Consider the following 20467-nt stretch of genomic DNA (forward strand, 5'->3'; position numbering starts at 1 on the left):
TGTTAGCTATTGCATGACACTTTTAGCTAAGGATGAACGTTTTCGGTATCAAATATTTCAAAATTTTTAGATGGGTACCGTACTTTTAAGAATTTTCTAGATTTTTCCAACTAAAATATAAATTTATATTGGGTTGAGATACTTTACGATAATACCTTAACGTACAATAGGTACGCGAGACGCTCAAAGGAAAAAATAATAAACGCTCAACCAAAAACCTAAAACGCTCAGCCAAAAACTAAAACGCTCAAAAACGGTTTTGGTGAAGAAAAATAAATATATTGAACGCTTAACAATCCAAAAATGTTTATTTCGGTGAACCAATGATTAATTGGATATATATTGACGTTTTCAAGATTTTGTGATGTGATTTTACGGATCGATTTCATAAAATTCAAATATTCTTTCATTATTATACGTTGTTAAGCAATTATCGTATCGCATGTTTTCTCTTTAATTATCCAAACAAACGTACATTTGAGTTTTGGTATTCATACAACCAAACAATGTTACTACTGCCGGCGGCGAGACTTGGTCTCTTAACCCCTCGCTTCTCTTCACTCCGTTTCAGAACCGTCACATCTCACTCAGCCGCCACTAAAACCCCCAAACTCGCCAAATTCACCCAAACCATCCTCTTCATCCCACCAGGAATAACCCCAGATGAAGTCACCCAAACCACCATCTTACCCGGCTCCAACATCGTGCTCGGACCTTACGCCGGTGATTCCAAGGTCAAAGAGGTCCAGTTCGTCGGAAGCAGTGCTCGCCCCAAAGACTGCCCCAAAGACGACCGACCCGAATTCGCCATGCTGGGTCGGTCTAATGTCGGCAAATCGTCGTTAATTAATTCATTAGTCAGGAAGAAAGAAGTCGCATTAACTTCCAAAAAACCAGGTTACATTTTTAAAATTGATTGATTGATTATTAATAACTAATTGGGTTATTGAAATTTTATAGGTAAGACTCAATTGATCAATCATTTCTTGGTGAATCGAAGCTGGTACCTTGTTGATTTGCCTGGATACGGGTAAGTATTAACTATCAAGTAAAGTAAATATGTAAATTATAAGAATTTAATAAACATGTAACTCCAATATTTTTTATCAAATGTATAATAGTCTATTATTGTACCATTAACAAAATTATTTATACCTAAATGGCTAAATTCATTATTTTTTGCCAACTTTATTTCGGCCTAAAATTTTCAAGCTCAACTGGCAAAACCGAAAACGAATCGAAACCAAAACAAAAACCAAAAAACCGAAACCGAAAAAACCAAAACCGAAGTTTTGGTTTTCGGTTTGGTTTTAGCCCAGAACCGCACCACGCACACCCCTAACTTGAACCATCAAAATGTTATAGTTGATTCATCTTTCAATACAATGGCCTGCCTCCTAACTATTTACTACTTACTGTGAAATCACCAAAATGGAACTGTAGACCAAATCTATGGGTGTGCATGAAATCGAAATAACTGAACACAAACAAAAACCGAGGCTTTGGTTATATGTTTCGTAAAAACTAAATTTTTTGTTTGGTTTCAGTTTTGCACGTAATTAAAACCGTAGAAACCGAACCAGATGTATGGATTTTCATTTTTAACTTTCAATGTTAAGTAATTTGTAAGAATTTTGTAAATACAGTAGCACAAAAGTTTTAGCTCAAATGTATAATAATCAATTAATCATTAGTTAACAAAAAAGCTTACGCTCAAATACATTATTTGGCCAAAAAGAATTCTCAGCCCAAAAACTCTAGGCTCGTATGGTAAAACCGAAACCCAATGGTTTTCAAAAACTTAAAAACCGAGATTTTGGTTTGTAGTTTGGTTTTAGCCCAAAACTGACCCATGCACTCACCTACCAAAAAGTTTAAATCCTAAACAATTGACTTTGGTAAAAATGTTAGCCAACATGGTCATTTGTACCTAATAATGATTATTTACTTTAAGTTAAAATAACATGATGCAATAAAGAACTTGATTTGCTATATAAACAAACAAGATTTAGATATTAGTTTTAATATATTAGTTGTTGACACTTTCTAAATCATACAATTTGAACAAGTTTATATTTGTTGGACCGTGCAGCTTTGCTAACGCCCCAGAATCTGCACGAATGGATTGGTCATCGTTCACAAAAGGTTACTTTCTAAACCGAGAATCGTTAGTAAGCGTTTTACTTCTTGTTGATGCAAGTGTCCCGCCTCAAAAGATTGACCTCGATTGTGCTAATTGGCTTGGAAGAAACAACGTATGATTCGGTTCCTATTTACATTCTTTATATAATATTGTTATACATTTTACATCCTATTGATTCGTTCTTTTTTAGATTCCAATGACAATTGTCTTCACAAAATGTGATAAAGTGAAGAATAGTAAAGGAAAACGACCAGATGAAAACATTAAGAGTTTTCAAGAACTTATTAAAGAGAATTATAAGATTCATCCGCCATGGATAATGACTAGCAGCGCGACTGGCCTGGGTCGAGATGAGCTTCTTTTGCATATGTCACAGCTTCGGAACTATTGGGATAATTAGTCTACTAAAGAAGGTAATATGGCACATGATCTTAAAGGTTCGTAACAACATATGACTTGCTCAAGTGTTTACCGTCAAGACTTCTAAATCATAGGTATGACTCACCGGTTCAAAAATACTCGATAAGAAGCTCACATCTTTTTTCATAAAAGAATCTTGTATTTGATGGATGTTCATTGTTTAATATAGTCGCGGTTATATATGAACTTTTTAGTTGTCTTGTATACTATATGTAATTTTGGTTGTTTTGTCTTGTTTACCATCAGCATATCAACTATGATATATTGGACTGTATATATCAACTATAAATGATCATATTTTCATAATCTACAATGCTAGTTTTATTATTACAGAACATAAAAACCAACCAAGTGAGCGAAAACAATGACACCAATATAAGGGTGATCATTGCCTGTAATTGTGGATTGGCCAAAGTTCATCTGAAGGAACTCACCTTCTTAATCATCTCACGAGTCCCAGATAACCTTGTTCGGTGAAAACAAAATCCCACCAATCATGGCTAGCCCAGCTCAGTGAAAAGGGAAGCTGACGTTTTTCAAACGAACAAATGGAAGCTCAAACGAACGAATGGAAACCAGAAGGAGTAATAGAAGACTAGAATGCGGGAGTTGCCTCCTTAATCATCCAATGAGTCCCTGATAGGCCCGTTTAGTGAAAACAAAACTCCACCAGTTGCAGCTAGTTATTTCAATGAAAACAGAAGAAGGACTTTTCAAACGAATAAACTAAAGCCCAAATGAACAAATGAACAAATGAAAATCACAACAATTAAAATAAGACTAAAACGAGGGACTCACCTTCTTAATTGTCTTTTGTTTACATTTAATGAAATACTGTAGAAAAAAAAACTATATATAAATATATATATCTGAATATATAATCCCACCCGGGCTATACTGATCATCCATTAATTAATTGCCTCTGCACGTACACATTTCATTCTCATTCATCTCTGCTGTATTATATTATATTATATAGTTTAAAGTTTAAACACTACTAGCAGGCTTCTGATCTGATCTAACCATGGGTAACTGTCAAGCGGCGACGGTGGTCATTGTGCATCCAACTGGATACAAAGTAGACATGTTTAATTACAGCTCATCGCTCACTGCTCGTGACGTTATGAACTCCTATCCAGGTCACTACGTTGCACAACTACTACTACTACTACCCATTAACAACAACAATGGATCATTGCCAGTGGTGAATAAGAAGCAACTGAAGCTTCTTCAACCCCATCACACTTTGCTTATCGGTCAAGTTTATCACCTTATCACCTACCAAGGTACTTACTTAGTAATTATTAACCACCTTAATTAATTGGTTAATTATATATTTATTACGAGTTAGTTTTGTTGTTGAAATTAATAGTCTTTCAGATGTTTTGAAAGAATTTGCTGCCAACAAGTGCATGAAGCTCGGGAGGTTATTAATGGATAGAGGACTCATTGAGGTTACGAACAAGATCAAGCACACGCCCGGTGCTCCTGCTCAAGGTAACTGATAATACGGAACCTAAAATGTTTGTGGTTAGCTTGTTTGCTGACAATTCTCCTATATATATTCTGTAGTTTGAACATAGGAGAACTGGCTTACCACAACATTTTAGGTTTCGATAATATTTTTAATGACATATTAATTAGTTGAAACCATTGGGGCATATCTTTTTAACCCGGCCATTTTGAAAATAAAAAGTAATTAATTTCTGGTTGAAGTTGCAAAATATATATGGTGATAAAAGTTTGTTGGAACTTTTATAACATTCATATCTTTCTAGTCCATGTCCTTTTGATTGTGCACTCAAACGTCATAAATTATGAAATTTACAACAATACAAATTGGTTTCATTGTTTCGATATTATTATTATTATTATTATTATTATTATTATTATTATTATTATTATTATTATACTTAGAGTTTCATAATTTACCACTGATTATTGAAGGTTTAGAGTAGACTGATGACATTTCAATTCCCAAGTTAAGCATTGGTGAAACAGATCTTAAAAAAATATTTAAAATAATGAAAATAAGCTGGTACCATGTCATCCTCATCTTGGGATATTAAAAGATAAAGTGGTAGTAGTTCTTAGGCTGAGGGGTGTGGGGCTTCAACGGGGGCGCTAGAGCCCCTCCGCTCGCGCCCCCAGGCGCTAGCACCACACCACCGGGGCGCGAGAGGGGCGCTATCGGGGCGCGAGCACGAAAAACAAAGCAGGCGCAAGCTGGTTAGCGGCTGAGGATGGCGTAAAGTGACATTGGGAAGGGAGAAAGAGCCGTTGGTGGTGTTTCAAAGAGCCGTTGGCTCTTATTTAATTAAAAAAAACGTTTTTTTTATATAATACCTCATTTCATCCCATTTTTATACCACAACTTCAAACCTTCACCCAAAATCAATTCATCTTCTCAAATTTTTTTAAAAAAAATGTCGTGGTACTCGTCTGATTCCGACTCCTCCGAAGAGGATGATTTGCTTCTTCATGTAGGGGGAGTTTTGACCGCAACCGTGGTCGATCTCTTGCAAAATCAAGCCCATCAACCTCGAGTCCCGAGGGTTAGAGCACCACCTCGTGATCGTGATCGATCGGGTGCTAACGATACTTTGATTAGGCATTATTTTAGCCCTCAACCGGTATACGAGGAGTCGGATTTTCGAACTCGTTTCCGAATGAGCAGACAATTGTTCATGCGTATAGCAAGTGATTTAGAGGCACGGTATCCCTTTTTTCAACAAAGGGAGGATGCTAGGGGTCTCCCCGGTTTTACCCCTCTTCAAAAATGCACGGCTGCTATCCGTCAATTAGCGTACGGCATCTCGTCGGACGCTTTGGATGAGTATTTACAGATGTCGAAAAGGGTTGCACGTGAATCCCTTCATTTTTTCTGCCAAGGTAAAAAACATTAATTTTATTTTTTATTAAATATTTATTACATTTTGTAATATATATTATATGTTTATAGATTATTTTATATACGTAGGAGTCATATCGATTTACGCTCGGAGATATCTGCGTAAACCTACAATGTATGACATCCAACGCATATATGAGGTGCACGCAGAAAAACATGGTTTTCCTGGGATGCTAGGTAGCATCGATTGTACGCATGTTGGATGAGCTATGTGTCCAACGGCCTGGCGAGGTCAGTTCCACCGTGGTGATCATGAAGGGCCGACCCTTATACTTGAGGCGGCGGTGTCACATGATCTTTGGTTTTGGCATGCTTTTTTTGGTGTTGCTGGGTCAAATAACGACCTTAATGTTATCGATCAGTCACATTTGATCAACGACCTTATCGACGGGGTTGAACCACCTCAATCTTTTGTTGCAAATGGAGAACTCTTCAAGTATGGGTACTATCTGGTCGATGGTATTTACAACGAATGAGCTTTGTTAGTTCAAGCTTTTACAGATCCAATCGCCGACAAACGGAAGTATTTTACGAAGAAGCAATAGTCTGCTAGAAAAGATATTGAAAGAGCTTTTGGAGCTATTAAAAACAATATTATGTACTGGCGAACCCGATATGTTATTGGACTCGGGAGAGGATAACGGACGTCGTCTACACGTGTCTGATCCTACACAACATGACGTTAGAAGACGAGGGCAAAGCTATCTGCCAAAACTACCAAGGTGACATTCCGCCGCAACCGTCCACAATCAGTGATCAACAAAGACTTCATAACATAGCAAATATCAAGAGCCGTGAGATACACGGGGTTCTTCGACATGAGTTGGTTGAACATTTGTGGGCGAGGCGACCCGATGATCTTGTATTAGATTAGTGTTATTATTAAGTATTATTGTTTGTTTAATTTTTAGTATGTTTTTTTTTGTAATTTGAATTTTAGATATTAATGTGTTTTTTTATTAATGTGTGTTTTTTTAATAATTTATGAGTTTTTTTAATAATACGTTGTTTGAATATATTTATAAAAAAATAAAAAAAAAATTCGCTGGAGCCCCTGCTGGAGCCCCTCCACACCAGGGCCAGGGGCTCCAACGGGGGCTCCAACACCCCCCTTATCCAGTTTCTCTCTCTGCCACACGTCATAATATTATTGGCTGGAGCACCCACTAAAGCCCCCATTAGAGCCCCCACACCCCTCAGCCTTAGCTCAAAGGCTGAAACATGCAGAGGGCACTTATAAACATGGCCTTACTTCACTAAATATTTTTTTATATTTTTCAAATTATTGGTAAAGTGAATTCAATAAGCAAGTTGTTTAATATTAAATTGTTTCATTTGAAGAATAAGAATTAGAATAAATGAAATATATATAATTAAATGAGAGTCACCATGTTAGTAGAGTATGCAAAGCCATGTGTTTGTTCATCATGACATGCATGGCATGGCATGGCATGATAGTCATTACACTACATATATTTATGGCTTTTATATATATTGTAATGAGTTTGTTTTTGTAAATATATTTGGATTGTAAATGGTGTTTGACAAGTGCAGAATGGGAGCAGAAGAAGAGGACATGGGGGAAGGAAACAGCATCAAAGTGATGGTGGAGGAAGACAATGGAAACCAGCTTTAAACACTATTTCAGAGCTTGGAAATTGAACATCTTTTGTATTCTTGTATTCTATCTTTCTACTGTTCATGTCAATAAAAAACTTAATTGCATTTTCAGCATGTTTAAAACTTTAAGATAAAAATCTAAATTAGTATTCAAAAAAGATTTTTAAAAGTATCATAGCTTATAGATATATAAACTTTTAAAAAAGAAATGTTTCACATAGTAAATTATAGGAAAAATTCCCAAAATACTATAAGATTCTACTTTTGTCCCTCTAAACACGTCTTTGACGAAATATTTATTCGGCAAACACGTCTTTCACGGGTCTATAAGCCCCCAAAAATACCATACACACGTAAGAATATTTTATCAATTAGTGTATTATCGAGAATTTTCAAATTCATTAACTTTGTTAAAAATCAGTTTTCCCATTATATCCAAGCTTTTATTCATTTTTAAAAGAAATCTTTTACATCACATTTCCCATTATATCTAAGCTTTTGCATCTCATCATCCACTCTTTCTTCCATTCAGAACGAAACCGAGTGAAGAAACACTAAGTGACCCGGTACAGATTATAGATAATCTGGGGGTTAAGTAATGTTTCCCACGGATGAGGTCTAGCTGAGAAGGCTGTTCTTCAGGAGACCTGCAAAACAAACACCGTAAGCTCGTCACTGAGAAGGGGGGGGGGTTCCTCCTTGTGACCACCCTCCGGCGTGAGAATCAGACTAGGTTGCTCTGAATATAAGTGTATATTAAGAGATTGCTAGATAACTGGATAGCAGATGATCCTACCATTCCAAGATGTTGGAGTATTTATAGCCGAAGGTAGGTTTCCTAGAAGGTACAGCCAGCTGAACAGTATTCCTGTTCAATCAACAGTAGACTATGCACAGGCCATACTGGTTGGTGGGTAGGTTACGGCCAACAGTAACAAAGTCGGCTGCACTATTCCACCAACTGTAGATTATGCACGTCCCACTTACTGTGGATTGTACGCAGGCCATGCTGGTTGGTGAATAGGTTACGGCCAACAGTAACACTATTCCACCAACTGTAGGCTGCGCATGCCCCACAGTAAGGGTTGGTGAGTAGGCAGCGGCTAATAGTGACAAACAGTACTAGAGGGTGTTCCTCCTCGCACTGTTGTCGGTGAGCTGTCACCCTGTGATTGGCTCATGGGCTGTTCTGGTCAGATCGTCTGTCCTATCCATACCTTGGTAGGTATAGTACAAAAGATCTTTCAGAATCAGACTGGCTCATTTAGGCGGGATTGTTCCCGCCTTGCTCATTCCTTCATGTGACTACTGAAGTAGCTAGTGTCTTGTGCGTGTAGCCCTGCTGTCTGCGGGTAGCCTTCCCTGATGGCTTGTATCCGCAACTGCGTGAACAGGCGGGGTACTTCACCATTGGGAGGCTTTCCCTGCGTGTACAGCTTGTGTACTGCGCGTAAGATTCTATGAGCATGGTGGGTCCTGTGGGAGCAGATGGCCTTTGCGCAGACGTCCCTGTTCAAGGTGAGTCTTGCGGGACCAACTGGTCTCTGCTGGGACCTACCTCTTCAAGTCCCCCCAGTCCAATGTTCTTCTCATGAATGTTTAATAAAGTGAGGTGAACTTTTGGACTTTAAGCAAGGGGTTTTGAAAAGGGTTTTTAGTTTTAAGGTTCTCCGTGGGGATTCTTCCCGCGGGTTTCCTAATGTCACTTGCAAAAATTCCCGATTTTTTTGCTTGATCTTTGGGTATGATGCGGGTAGGTATGTAACCTTCTCGCAAGTCAGGAGCGTTGAGTCTCACTTGTGTGGATTCTCCTTGAGGTTTTAGTGGTTTTGAACATAGTGATCAATTATGTTTAAACCACCAATTCCATCCTGGAGCCTCAAACAATGTAGTTCTCGACGTTCCCGCTATGCGGGGATGTTATTTCCGTTTCCACAAGCATTGCCCAGAAGATCCTTCTTGGTTTCAATTCCCTGCGGAGCGCTAGGTATGTGAAGGGTTTTGCCTTAACACTTTACCCGCGCTCGTCTTACGGTTACTTTACTTTCAAGGTACCCCTGGCGTCAATTCCCTGCGGGTGCTAGGTACGTGAAGGGTTTTGCCTTAACACTGTACCCGCACCCGTCTTATAGTTACTTTGTTGCCGGGGTATTCTTGGCTTCAATTCCCTGCGGGTGCTAGGTATGTGGAAGGTTTTGCCTTAACACTGTACCCGCATCCGTCTTATGGTTACTTGGTTGCCAAGGTAAGGGGTATTTTCCCGCTTACTTTTGAATCTTTTTGAATTTTGAATTTTGAAATTCGAAAGGTTGGTAAGGATAAGAACAGTCCAAACATCTGAAACGTCGTGCGACGGTTTCTTCTGACTGTGTCAGGACGTGCAGGAAGTTATGGTGACGTGACAGAACATGGTCATTCCAGTCGCTTTTTCAGGCGCGTGGGCGTGATTTTTCGGGCGCGTGGCCGCGAAATTACTGGCATACGTCCTTTCAACAGCTGTTGCCAGCTTGCTTTTTGCCACGTGTCATAGTTTCATTGCACCTTTGATTTCTCTCTCATTCGCATTAAATTCACCGCATTAATTGCGATTACTATATAAAGGGGGAGAGGGTTATTTGCAATTCACACTTTTCACTCTTCATCTTTAAGGCGATTTCCGGCGAATACTCCTTTATTCAATCGAGCATTCTCTCGAAATCGCTCTCTTCTTCCTCTGCAAGATGTCCTCTCGTGATGCTGAAGCTATAGCTGACGACAGGGGTACTGCTGGTGAGTGCCAGTGTGCTCTGCCCGGCGATCAGTACCGGTATGTTGTCAGGAAGTTCATGCTCGATCATCTCGAGCCTGAGTTTCCTGAATCCCACCAGACCGTGTACGATGCCCCCAGAGGCAAGATCGGGGTTTATGCTGCATTTTTTGTCTATGGGAATCTTAGATTCCCATTGACAAAATTTGTTTACCGTGTCCTTGAGAGGCACGGTGTTCATTTGACCGAGCTGCACCCCATGGCGATCGCCAAGATTCGCCATTTTGAGTGGGTGTGCCGGATTTTGGGCATCGAGCCCCATGTGGACCGCCTGATGACCTTCTATACCTGGAGGTGCATCCAGGGGTGGTACACCCTGACGACCCGCATTAAGGGTCTGAAGATTTGCGACACCGAGCGCAGTCTTCGCGCGTGGAAGCAGGAATTCTTCTACATTTCTGCCCGCGCCATCCCCCTTGCCATGAAGTTTAAAAATGGCCAAGCGATACCGAGCCTTCACGCCCCCAACTACCAGGAGGCGGAATGGTTTTCGAAGATATCCCGGATCCAATCTCCGGTTTACCGGTTTGCGGAATCCGGGATGGTTATGTTAGGGATGAGCCGGGTGTGGAAAGATGCGTCTCAGGTTCCCATCCTTCTCGAATACGGTTTGAACTCTATTCCCTATGGTATGTCTTGTCTTTTCTTTTTGATACATGTTTGTCTTCTAACTGTTTCTTTTCTTTCAGAGGGAAATAATTTGGAGTCGCTTCTGTTCCCGCGGGAAACTGACGGTCCCGCGCGGATGGGTACTCGTGCTCTGGACGAGGGCGAGTTGCCCATCCTGGAGCAAACGGCGGATCGCTTTGTGGAGGTCTATCCGCTGGGCCACGAGATCCTGAGCCACCGGCGGCCAGGTAAGGCGATATTCTTTCCTCAATCCCTCAATGCTGTACCCGCTGTTGGAATTCTTGACCTGTCTTCTTCTGAGGAATCCTCAGATGCTCCTCCACTGGTGCGGAAGAAGAAAGCTGCTGCCGGCGGGAAAGGGAAGGAGAAGGCCTCCACGGCTGGTCCGGTGGTTCTATCTGACTCGGAGTCAGATAGTGAAGAGGTGGCGGGGAAGCCTGGTGGTGAGAAGACCACTGCTCCGGAGGCTACGACCGTTACCTCCGGAGAACCGACGAAGACGACGGTGACCGGTACCAAGAGGCCGGCTCCATTGGGTTCCTCCCCGCCCGTCCGTACGTTCAGGGTCAAGAAAACCCGTAAGTACAATCATAGTTGTCTTTGTAGATTTATTACTTCATAAATTTATCTAACACTTTCTTCTTTATGCAGGCGTGGATGTTGACGCACTCCGGGGTGAAACGCAGGGGAGTACCTCCCCGCCAATGACGGTAGGCTCGGTCAGCCTTCCTGAGGCATCGACCCAGGCGCCTGCGCCTGCATCCGCTGGTCCAGTTGCTCATTCCTTTGAGCCAACTGTTCCGGCCGAGATGACGTCACCGCCGGCCGTGAGTGCGATTTTTACAGCATCCTTCACGGAGCCGGCGGTTACTGCTGCTGATGAGGCGGCGACCGCGGCGGCGACCACGGCGGCTGCCACCATGCCCGCGCCACTGGCACCGACGGCCGGACCATCAGGTACGCGCAGGGCTTCCCGCCGATCTTTGCCACCTTCCCGTCTGCCTGACCTGTTGGATGGATTTCCTTTAGGTTCAGGTGATGGGTTTGACGGCTATCGGCCTGTCATTGACCCTACAGGTGCGTAGGGTTCCTTTCTTTTTCCCTTATGTTTTTTATCATCTTTTCCTTACTGCTTTTGTTTCTTTTGCAGTGTCGGATTCCAATGAAGTGTATGTTCCACGATGGAACATTCGCCGAGGAACAACCCTTCGCACACCTGTGGAGTGCGTGGACTAGGCTCGCCACGCTGCTCCCCCGGGTGCGTTGGGGGAAGCCATGGTTAGCTACCAGGAGGGTAGGCTAACCAATGAGCTTCGGGTTCTCCAGGCCCGGATGCAGCCGCGCGTCGAGCTGCTTTGTCGTGAAAACGACAAGTTGAAAGCAGCTCGCGCCAAGGACGTATCTGAGGCGCGTGCTCTTCGGGAGGAGAACCAACAGCTGGTGGCAGCTGCCGCCGACAAGGAGAAGGCCTTCAAGGCCCTCGAGGTTGAAGTTCAGGCGCGACTCGAGGCCCGCTCCAAGGCTGCCCAAGCTGTGAATGAACAGCTTCGGCCGGCCAGGGAGACTGCGCGAAAGGCAACCGAGAGGGCTGGCAAGGCTGAAGCCGTTGCTGAGCCTTTGCGTGTGGAGAATGAGGAGCTCAAGGCCAAATTAGAGGCTCTCTAACGCGCTCATGATGCCTTGGCAATGGAAGATGCCAAGAAACTCCAGGAAATCCTGGACCAGAGGGGGGTGCTTGACCACACCGAGAGGAAGCTTAAGGGCGTCGAAGAGGCTGCCGCAAAGGAAGTTTTACTTGCCAACCTTAACAAGAGCGAAGCCGAACGCGCCCATAACGAAGCTCAAGCTGCCCTCCAATGGCTTCTTCGAGAAGCGTTGCCTCAGGTATGTTTAGCTTTGTCTTCACGCTTTTCTCTGTAAGAGAAAAGGTTCTAATACTTTGTATTTTTTCTTTGTAGGTTGTGCGTCGGGTCTTTTCAGAGACCTCTTATGATGATGCTATGAGCGCAGCCCTCAACGCTTCTCATGAGGATGGGGAAAAGGCCGGCTTCTTGCTTGGTCTAGGGTTTGTTAAGAAAGGCGTCCCGCCTTCCAACTTCCCTTTGTTCAATGTGGATACCGAAGCCATTTATGACCAAGCATTGAACCAATACGCCGCCTTCCCGCATCCAGTGGTGGAAAAGGTGGACGAAGTAGCTGTTGCTGATGATGGGTTAGCTGTCCTCAAAGCTTTCCTCGAACCACCCCGTTCTTCTGACGGAGCGGGTCCAAGTGGAAGCGGCCCTGAAGCTTGACCCTGAAGATCCCTTTCCATTGCTAAGATAGACTTGTATAGATTTACTCTTTTAGGCGGGTAGTAACCCGGCCATTCTTGTAATATATCATTGAAATATAAATCTTTTTGCGGATAAGATTGTTATTTCCTTCTTTAGATTCCTTGCTTTATAAACTCATGACTTAGTTTAAGTTAGCAATTTTCCAAGTGTTTTAGAATAAGTTAACCTGTTGAACGTGGTTGATGATGGGTTAAAGTTTCGCTTCCTCTTTCGTGATTGTGCGGGTAGAACCGTCACTTGCACTTGGTAGGATGGCTAAACTTTAACCTTCATCTGACCTGCGTGTAGGTTTTCCTCATTTTTCCTCGAAATTTCTAAGTATTTAGGATAAGTTAACCTTTGAACGTGGTTGATAGTGGGTTAAAGTTTTGCTTCCTCTTTCGTGATTGTGCGGGTAGAACCGTCACTTGCACTTGGTAGGATGGCTAAACTTTACCCATACCTGACCTGCGTGTAGGTTTTCCTTTTTTTTTTTTTTTTTTTTTTTTTTTAGGATAACCTTTGAACGTGGTAGATGATAGTTTGAAGTTTTGCTTCCTTATTTGTGATTGTGCGGATAAGACCGTCACTTGCACTTACAAAGATGGCTAAACTTTACTTACATCATACCTGCGTGTAGGTTTCCCTTATTTTTAACGTCGTGTTTATGCGGGTTTTGCCGCCTTCCACACGTAACGACTTACTTCTCCCCATTTATGCGGTAAATACCGGCACCAGTGGGGAGTTCATAAGGATAAAGGTAAACACATTATGAAAGGAGAATCATTTCCATTAGAAGTGGCTCTTGGCCTTTTCTTTACAAGTTTTGGAATTGATCTACATATAACATTTGCGTAATTGAGCTCCATTCCATGTTCTTGGGATGGGAGTGCCATCGAGCCTTTCGAGCCGGTATGCGCCCTTTCCCAGAACCTGTTTGATAACGTATGGTCCTTCCCAGACCGGGGCCAACTTTCCTGGGCGTTATTGGTTCGAAGCCTCGTTGTTACGCAGTATGTAGTCTCCTTCCTTGAAGTTGCAGAGTTTTACCCGCGTGTTGTAGTACTTTTGCATTTGTCGTTTGTAGTTCTCTTCACGCACTGCGGCTAAGTCTCTGCGTTCCTCGGTTAGCATAAGATCCAACCGTCTTTCCGCATCATTGTCTTCTGGCTGACTCAAGACCCTTGGTGAGGGTAGACCAATTTCGACCGGGACCATGGCTTCAGTGCCATAAGTGAGGCTGAACGGGGTTTCTCCCGTACTGGCCTTCTTCAACGTTCTGTTTGCCCAAAGGACGTGCGGAAGCTCGTCCACCCAGCCGGATCTGTGTTTCAAGAGTCTTTTCTTTATGCCTTCGACGATGCTTTTATTTGCTCTTTCCACCTCACCATTTCCTTGCGGGTGTGCCACTGAGGTAAAGGTGTGGGTGATTTGAAGTTCTTTTAGCCACTGTTGTAGCTTTTTGTCAGCAAAGTTGGTGCCGTTATCGCTCACCAAATTCTGTGGAAGTCCAAAACGACAAATTATAAATTCCCAAATAAATTTTTTGATATGCTTTGCGGTTGTTTGGGCTAAAGGTTTTGCTTCTATCCACTTGGTGAAGTAGTCGATGGCTACCACTAGGAACTGAACATTTCCTGCTGCTGTAGGAAATGGGCCTGTCACATCGATGGCCCACTTCTGAAATGGCCACGAAGAAGTGACTGGAACCAGTTCGTTTTTTGGGCGATGCGTGTTAGGTGCGTAAAGCTGGCAAGACCTGCATTTTCTGATGTATGCCAGTGCATCCGTATGCATCCCCGGCCAAAAGTATCCCGCGTTGTTTAGCTTGGCTACAACAGCGCGGGGACCTGCGTGTACCCCACAGATGCCTTCGTGTACTTCCCTTAGGAGGTAGTCGGCATCTTGGTTGTCCACGCATCTCAAGAGTGGGCCAAGAAAGTTACGTCTGTAAAGGATGTCATTGACGAGTTGATAATTCAGTGCTTTACAGCGTAGTTTTCTTGCCTGTGTTTTTGACTCTGGTAGTATTCCTGCTGCAAGGTAATTTATTATTGGTGTCATCCACGTTTCTGTACTGGTTTGGATGACACAAATTTCCTTGTGCGGGACTGATGGCGCTTCGAGGAGTTCAATGCGGATGTCCTTTCCCAGGTGGGTGAAGGCTAGTGATGCAAGCTTGCTTAACGCATCCGCAGATTTGTTTTCGCTGCGCTTGACGTGTATGACTTTACAATCACTAAAATCACGCATAAGGGTTTTTGCCTGGGCGAGGTACAGGGCCATGGTGTCGTTCACAGCCGTGTATGTTCCATTTATTTGGTTGGCCACCAGCATGGAATCCACGTGGGCTTCCAAGTTTTTCACTCCCATCTTACGCGCAATTCTCAAACCGGCCAAGAATGCTTCATATTCGGCTTCGTTATTCGTACTTGGAAAGTCCAGCCGAATAGCGTAAGTATATTCTTGGCCCGCTGGGTTGGTTAATTTTAACCCTGCGCCTGAACCCTCGTTACTGGCTGCTCCATCAGTGTAGAGTCGCCAGACATCATTGACGTCCTGTGCTGGGGAGGGTTGAGCCTCCTCCTGGCACTCTTTTTCCCGCGAAGCGGGGACTTCTGCAATAAAATCGGCCAAGACCTGGCCCTTTATGGCTGGTCTTGGCTTCTACTTAATTGCATATTCTCCCAATTCAATTGCCCATTTGGCTAGACGTCCCGATAATTCGGGTTTGCCTAGAACATTTGAGAGTTTGAAGTTGGTGAGAATGGTGATTGGGTGGCCCTGGAAATATCGTCTTAACCTGCGTGAAGCGTGTATAAGTGCTAAGACTAATTTTTCAAGGGTAGAGTACCGGGTTTCTACGTCTGTTAGTACACGGCTAACATAATAGATTGGCATCTGGATGCCCTTTCGTTCTACTAGCAGGACTGCCCCGGTTGCTCTATCTGTTGCGGAAAGGTATAGGATTAACTCCTCTCCCGCTTGTGGTGCTGTAAGTGTTGGGAGTTCGATCAGGCGTGACTGAATCTCCTGAAAAGCTGCTTCCGCTTCTGGTGTCCAGCGGAAGTGCGTTTTCTTCAAGCAGTTTCTCAGTGTTGACACGAAAGGAAACGACTTATCCGCATGGTTTGCCAAGAAGCGATTAAGTGCGACTAGTCGCCCATTCAGTGTCTGAGCCTGTTTGATGGTGGTAGGTGATTCCATTTTAACAATGGCTTCGACCTTTTCAGGGTTCGCTCTAAAGCCATCTTTAGTAACAATGACTCCCAAGAACTTCCCTTCTTCCATCCCAAATGAACACTTGCTCGGGTTGAGCTTCATGTTTATCTTTCGGAGCGTGTTGAAAGTTTCTTCAATGTATTTCAACATCGCCTCAGGCTCGAGGCTTTTGATGACCAAATCATCCATATAGACTTCCAAGTTTCTCCCGATTTGGGCATGAAACTCTTTGTCCATTAGTCGTTGGTACGTGGACCCTGCATTCTTAAGTCCGAATGGCATCATTTTATAACAAAATGTACCATCGGGCGTCCGAAATGCGGTTTTGTCCTGGTCATCAATGGCCATGTGGATTTGGTGGTACCCCTTATACGCATCCAAGAAGCATTTAAGGCGAAATGGTGCCAACGAATCCACTTTGAGATCAATTTCTGGTAACGGATAACAATCTTTGGGGCATGCTTTGTTCAAATCTTTGAAATCTATGCACATGCGCCATTGTTTGTCATTCTTCGGTACCATTACGGGATTTGCAACCCATGTTTGATATCTACTAACGCGTACGATGCCTGCGTCAAGGAGTTCCTTGACTTGGGTTCTACACGCGTTAGTTTGTTCAGGCCCCATTACTCTGCGCTTTTGTACGATTGGCGTAACAGCCGGATCGCATTTGAGCTTATGCTCCGCCTTACTTCGGGGTACACCAGTCATGTCAGCTGGTGCCCACGCAAAGATGTCAGCGTTTTTCTGCAGTAAGCGCTTGAGTAAGGTGCGGATGGGATCAACAATTGTTGGTCCAATGGTAACGGCCTGGTCGGGGTATTTGCCATTGAAGGCCCATTTTTCCGGTTCAGTGATGGTTGGTTTAGCCTTCTTCGGTTTGGGTTTAGATGAGACAGATGCGATGCATACCTGGGGAATGCCAGAGATCATTGCTACACCCTCAGCTGTTGGCCATCCCATCATGCCGTGGACTGAAGATACCACGGCGTTGAATCTTGCCATCCCGTCTCTTCCAAATAGGATGTCGTACGTGTGGTGTGGCTTTTTCATCACGACAAAATCCACGTCTTCTGTGCGTGAATGATTCCCATCAGTAAGAGTAACGGGGAAAGATAGGATACCCAGGGGTGTTTCTGTACTGCCGTCAAACCCTTCCATTGAAGCGTAGACCGTTTCCAAGCGTTCTTTGTCTTCATCATCCAGCTTATCAAAGAACTGCCTGTACATCACTGTCGACGAAGCGCCGTTGTCAGCAAGAGTGCGGGAAGTGATGTAGTGCCCCAGCTGGCTTCTGATGACGATGGGGCCTTCTTTGCTGGAGCCTCCTGGCACTCGCGGGAAGCGCACCTCAGCTTCCTTCCACGCGCATGGTTCTATCACCTGTCTTTTCCTTCCTCTGACCTTGCCATGAACCATGTTGATGCTGATGTCGACGGGCTTCCGTCTGTTACCTCTGTACCGGTTGTCATTCCTTCCTCCCTTCCTGATCGATGCCACGAGATGTGCAAGCCTTCCATCCTTGACAAATGTCTCAATAATATCCTTCAAGGATGTGCACTCTTCAGTACCATGACCCTTTGTCCCGTGGAAATCACAGGATTTGCTTTGATCCGCATTAGGTTTCTGCCGGATCGATGGGGCTTTGGGCCATGGCAATTTTTCCGTGGCAAATATCTCCGTGACGCTCTTCGTGAGTGGCGTCCACCGGTGTTTTCGATTTGAAGGGTGTGTGTTGTCCCTTCCGCCAACAAGAGGGCGAGAGCTGGATGAGGTGTCAAAGTTTACCCTTGACTGCCAAATACCTAGCCTCCTCTTTTTGTTCTGCCGGGCGATCCGGACATTGTTCTCTCTTGTCCTCTGCGTGTAGAGGTGTGTACTCTGGGGAAGATCCCTTCCCAGTTGCTTTTCCGTCTCGGCAAAGCGCTTTGCCGCCGTCATGATGGCATCCCAAGTTGATGGCATGCCATCCTTACCCGTCAACGTGCGGATAAGTTCTGGGTATTCGGCGCCTTGGATGAAGGCGGCGCGAACCAGATCCTCACTTATGTTGCCGAGACTAAGCTTTTTGGAGTTGAAGCGAGTGATGAAGTCTAGTAAAGATTCATCCTCCTCTCTCACGCAGTTGAGGATCGTCCACTGCTCTTCAGTGTACTTCCTCTGTTGGCTGAAGTGCTGGCTGAACTTGTTCTGAAAGTCCGCCCAGTCATATATGTGGTGGATCGGTAAACGATCGAACCATGCCCTGGCCGCTCCGACCAGAGTCATCTGGAACATGTAGCACCACGTGGGTTCCGTCCAGTTGCTGACGGTAGCCCCCGCAATGAACCTGTTCAGATGGTCATCTGGGTCGAATAGACCATCATAAGTGCCAATGTTGGACATTTGTTTGGCACTTCTCGGGGCGATTGCTTCCGCAATGTCTCTTGCGAATTTTGACCTTCCTGCATTTGTAGCAGTTGGTCTAAAGGTTTTGGAGAAGTCACGCGGGTTTCTCTCCGCGATTGGTTTAAAAGCTTCCCCAAAATTCCTTTTTGGTTGGACGTCCGTGTCCTTACGCTTCCCTTTCGCCTTATGGCGAGGGTTCGCGTCGGTATCGGACTCCAACTCGTCGTCTGAGTACTCGCAGTCACTGCTCATATTGAGGTGTTGGCGAGTACTGGTGAATTCGTCAGCCTGTTGAACTGAACGCAAGCGTTCATCCAATTCGGCTTGGAATTCTCTTTGCCGTGCTTCGGCCCACGCCTTCACTTGATCTAGTGTTTGGCGAGGGACCTTCGTTCGTTTTTCCGGTTGGGTATCGGTGAACCCCAATGGAATATTTACTCCACTTGCCCCGGCTTGGGTAGTCGGGGTAGTGTTCGTAAGGATTGTATAACCGCCGGTGTTCCCCCCAGTTGCTGGGGTTGTTACCGGGGTTTCTTGGTCGGTTACAGGCCTTTGGACCGGAGTAACGTTAACCATTTCTTCAGAAATTGTGAAAAAACTAAAATAGTTCTAGCTTTTATGCACGGATGGCGCCAATGAAGAAACACTAAGTGACCCGGTACAGATTATAGATAATCTGGGGGTTAAGTAATGTTTCCCACGGATGAGGTCTAGCTGAGAAGGCTGTTCTTCAGGAGACCTGCAAAACAAACACCGTAAGCTCGTCACTGAGAAGGGGGGGGGGGTTCCTCCTTGTGACCACCCTCCGGCGTGAGAATCAGACTAGGTTGCTCTGAATATAAGTGTATATTAAGAGATTGCTAGATAACTGGATAGCAGATGATCCTACCATTCCAAGATGTTGGAGTATTTATAGCCGAAGGTAGGTTTCCTAGAAGGTACAGCCAGCTGAACAGTATTCCTGTTCAATCAACAGTAGACTATGCACAGGCCATACTGGTTGGTGGGTAGGTTACGGCCAACAGTAACAAAGTCGGCTGCACTATTCCACCAACTGTAGATTATGCACGTCCCACTTACTGTGGATTGTACGCAGGCCATGCTGGTTGGTGAATAGGTTACGGCCAACAGTAACACTATTCCACCAACTGTAGGCTGCGCATGCCCCACAGTAAGGGTTGGTGAGTAGGCAGCGGCTAATAGTGACAAACAGTACTAGAGGGTGTTCCTCCTCGCACTGTTGTCGGTGAGCTGTCACCCTGTGATTGGCTCATGGGCTGTTCTGGTCAGATCGTCTGTCCTATCCATACCTTGGTAGGTATAGTACAAAAGATCTTTCAGAATCAGACTGGCTCATTTAGGCGGGATTGTTCCCGCCTTGCTCATTCCTTCATGTGACTACTGAAGTAGCTAGTGTCTTGTGCGTGTAGCCCTGCTGTCTGCGGGTAGCCTTCCCTGATGGCTTGTATCCGCAACTGCGGGAACAGGCGGGGTACTTCACCATTGGGAGGCTTTCCCTGCGTGTACAGCTTGTGTACTGCGCGTAAGATTCTATGAGCATGGTGGGTCCTGTGGGAGCAGATGGCCTTTGCGCAGACGTCCCTGTTCAAGGTGAGTCTTGCGGGACCAACTGGTCTCTGCTGGGACCTACCTCTTCACCGAGTCTATAGTTTAATCTTGTTTTAAAGAATTAAATAGAGTGTAAATTTAGGTGAAAACCCTTAAGAGTATTAACCGAATCATAAATTTGAAGTAGTTGTTGACAAGAGTTAAAATGAATCCTTATTAGAGCATTTGTAGCCAAAATTAAACCATTTCACAGGCAACTAATGAACAAGAGGCCTACGCATGTCGCAATATAGGCCCATGCTCGTTGGCTGTTTTTGGTTTGCCGCACTATGAACAGACTGGTGTCCCGACTCGATGTGCGTAAAATCAAACGATTATTATTATGATATTTTTGTATTTAACTTTATAAACCTATTTTTTTTAAAGTTAAAACTTTAAAAGGA

The 20467-nt window shown here is 44.2% G+C and overlaps 1 protein-coding gene across 2 annotated transcripts; it reads left to right on the forward strand.

Moving 5' to 3' along the window:
• The first annotated feature begins 458 nt into the window (after nucleotides 1–458).
• On the forward strand, nucleotides 459–20346 carry LOC143571918 (GTP-binding protein At2g22870-like). 2 transcript variants are annotated; one of them, XM_077057218.1, is made up of 5 exons: nucleotides 459–897; nucleotides 961–1030; nucleotides 2093–2255; nucleotides 2334–2556; nucleotides 20209–20346. In XM_077057218.1, the coding sequence occupies exons 1-4, from the start codon at nucleotides 507–509 to the stop codon at nucleotides 2541–2543; spliced, it is 834 nt and encodes a 277-aa protein (XP_076913333.1). In that variant the 5' UTR covers nucleotides 459–506; the 3' UTR covers nucleotides 2544–2556; nucleotides 20209–20346. The 2 variants fall into 2 exon arrangements, with proteins under 2 accessions (XP_076913333.1, XP_076913332.1); XM_077057217.1 differs by lacking the exon at nucleotides 20209–20346 and having other exon boundaries at nucleotides 2334–2752.
• Nucleotides 20347–20467: the final 121 nt, after the last annotated feature.

The sequence above is a fragment of the Bidens hawaiensis genome, unplaced genomic scaffold (assembly GCF_021521415.1).
Source record: "Bidens hawaiensis isolate Kalapana, Puna unplaced genomic scaffold, B.hawaiensis_p1.1 tig00025623_1, whole genome shotgun sequence".
Classification (NCBI taxonomy): domain Eukaryota; kingdom Viridiplantae; phylum Streptophyta; class Magnoliopsida; order Asterales; family Asteraceae; genus Bidens; species Bidens hawaiensis.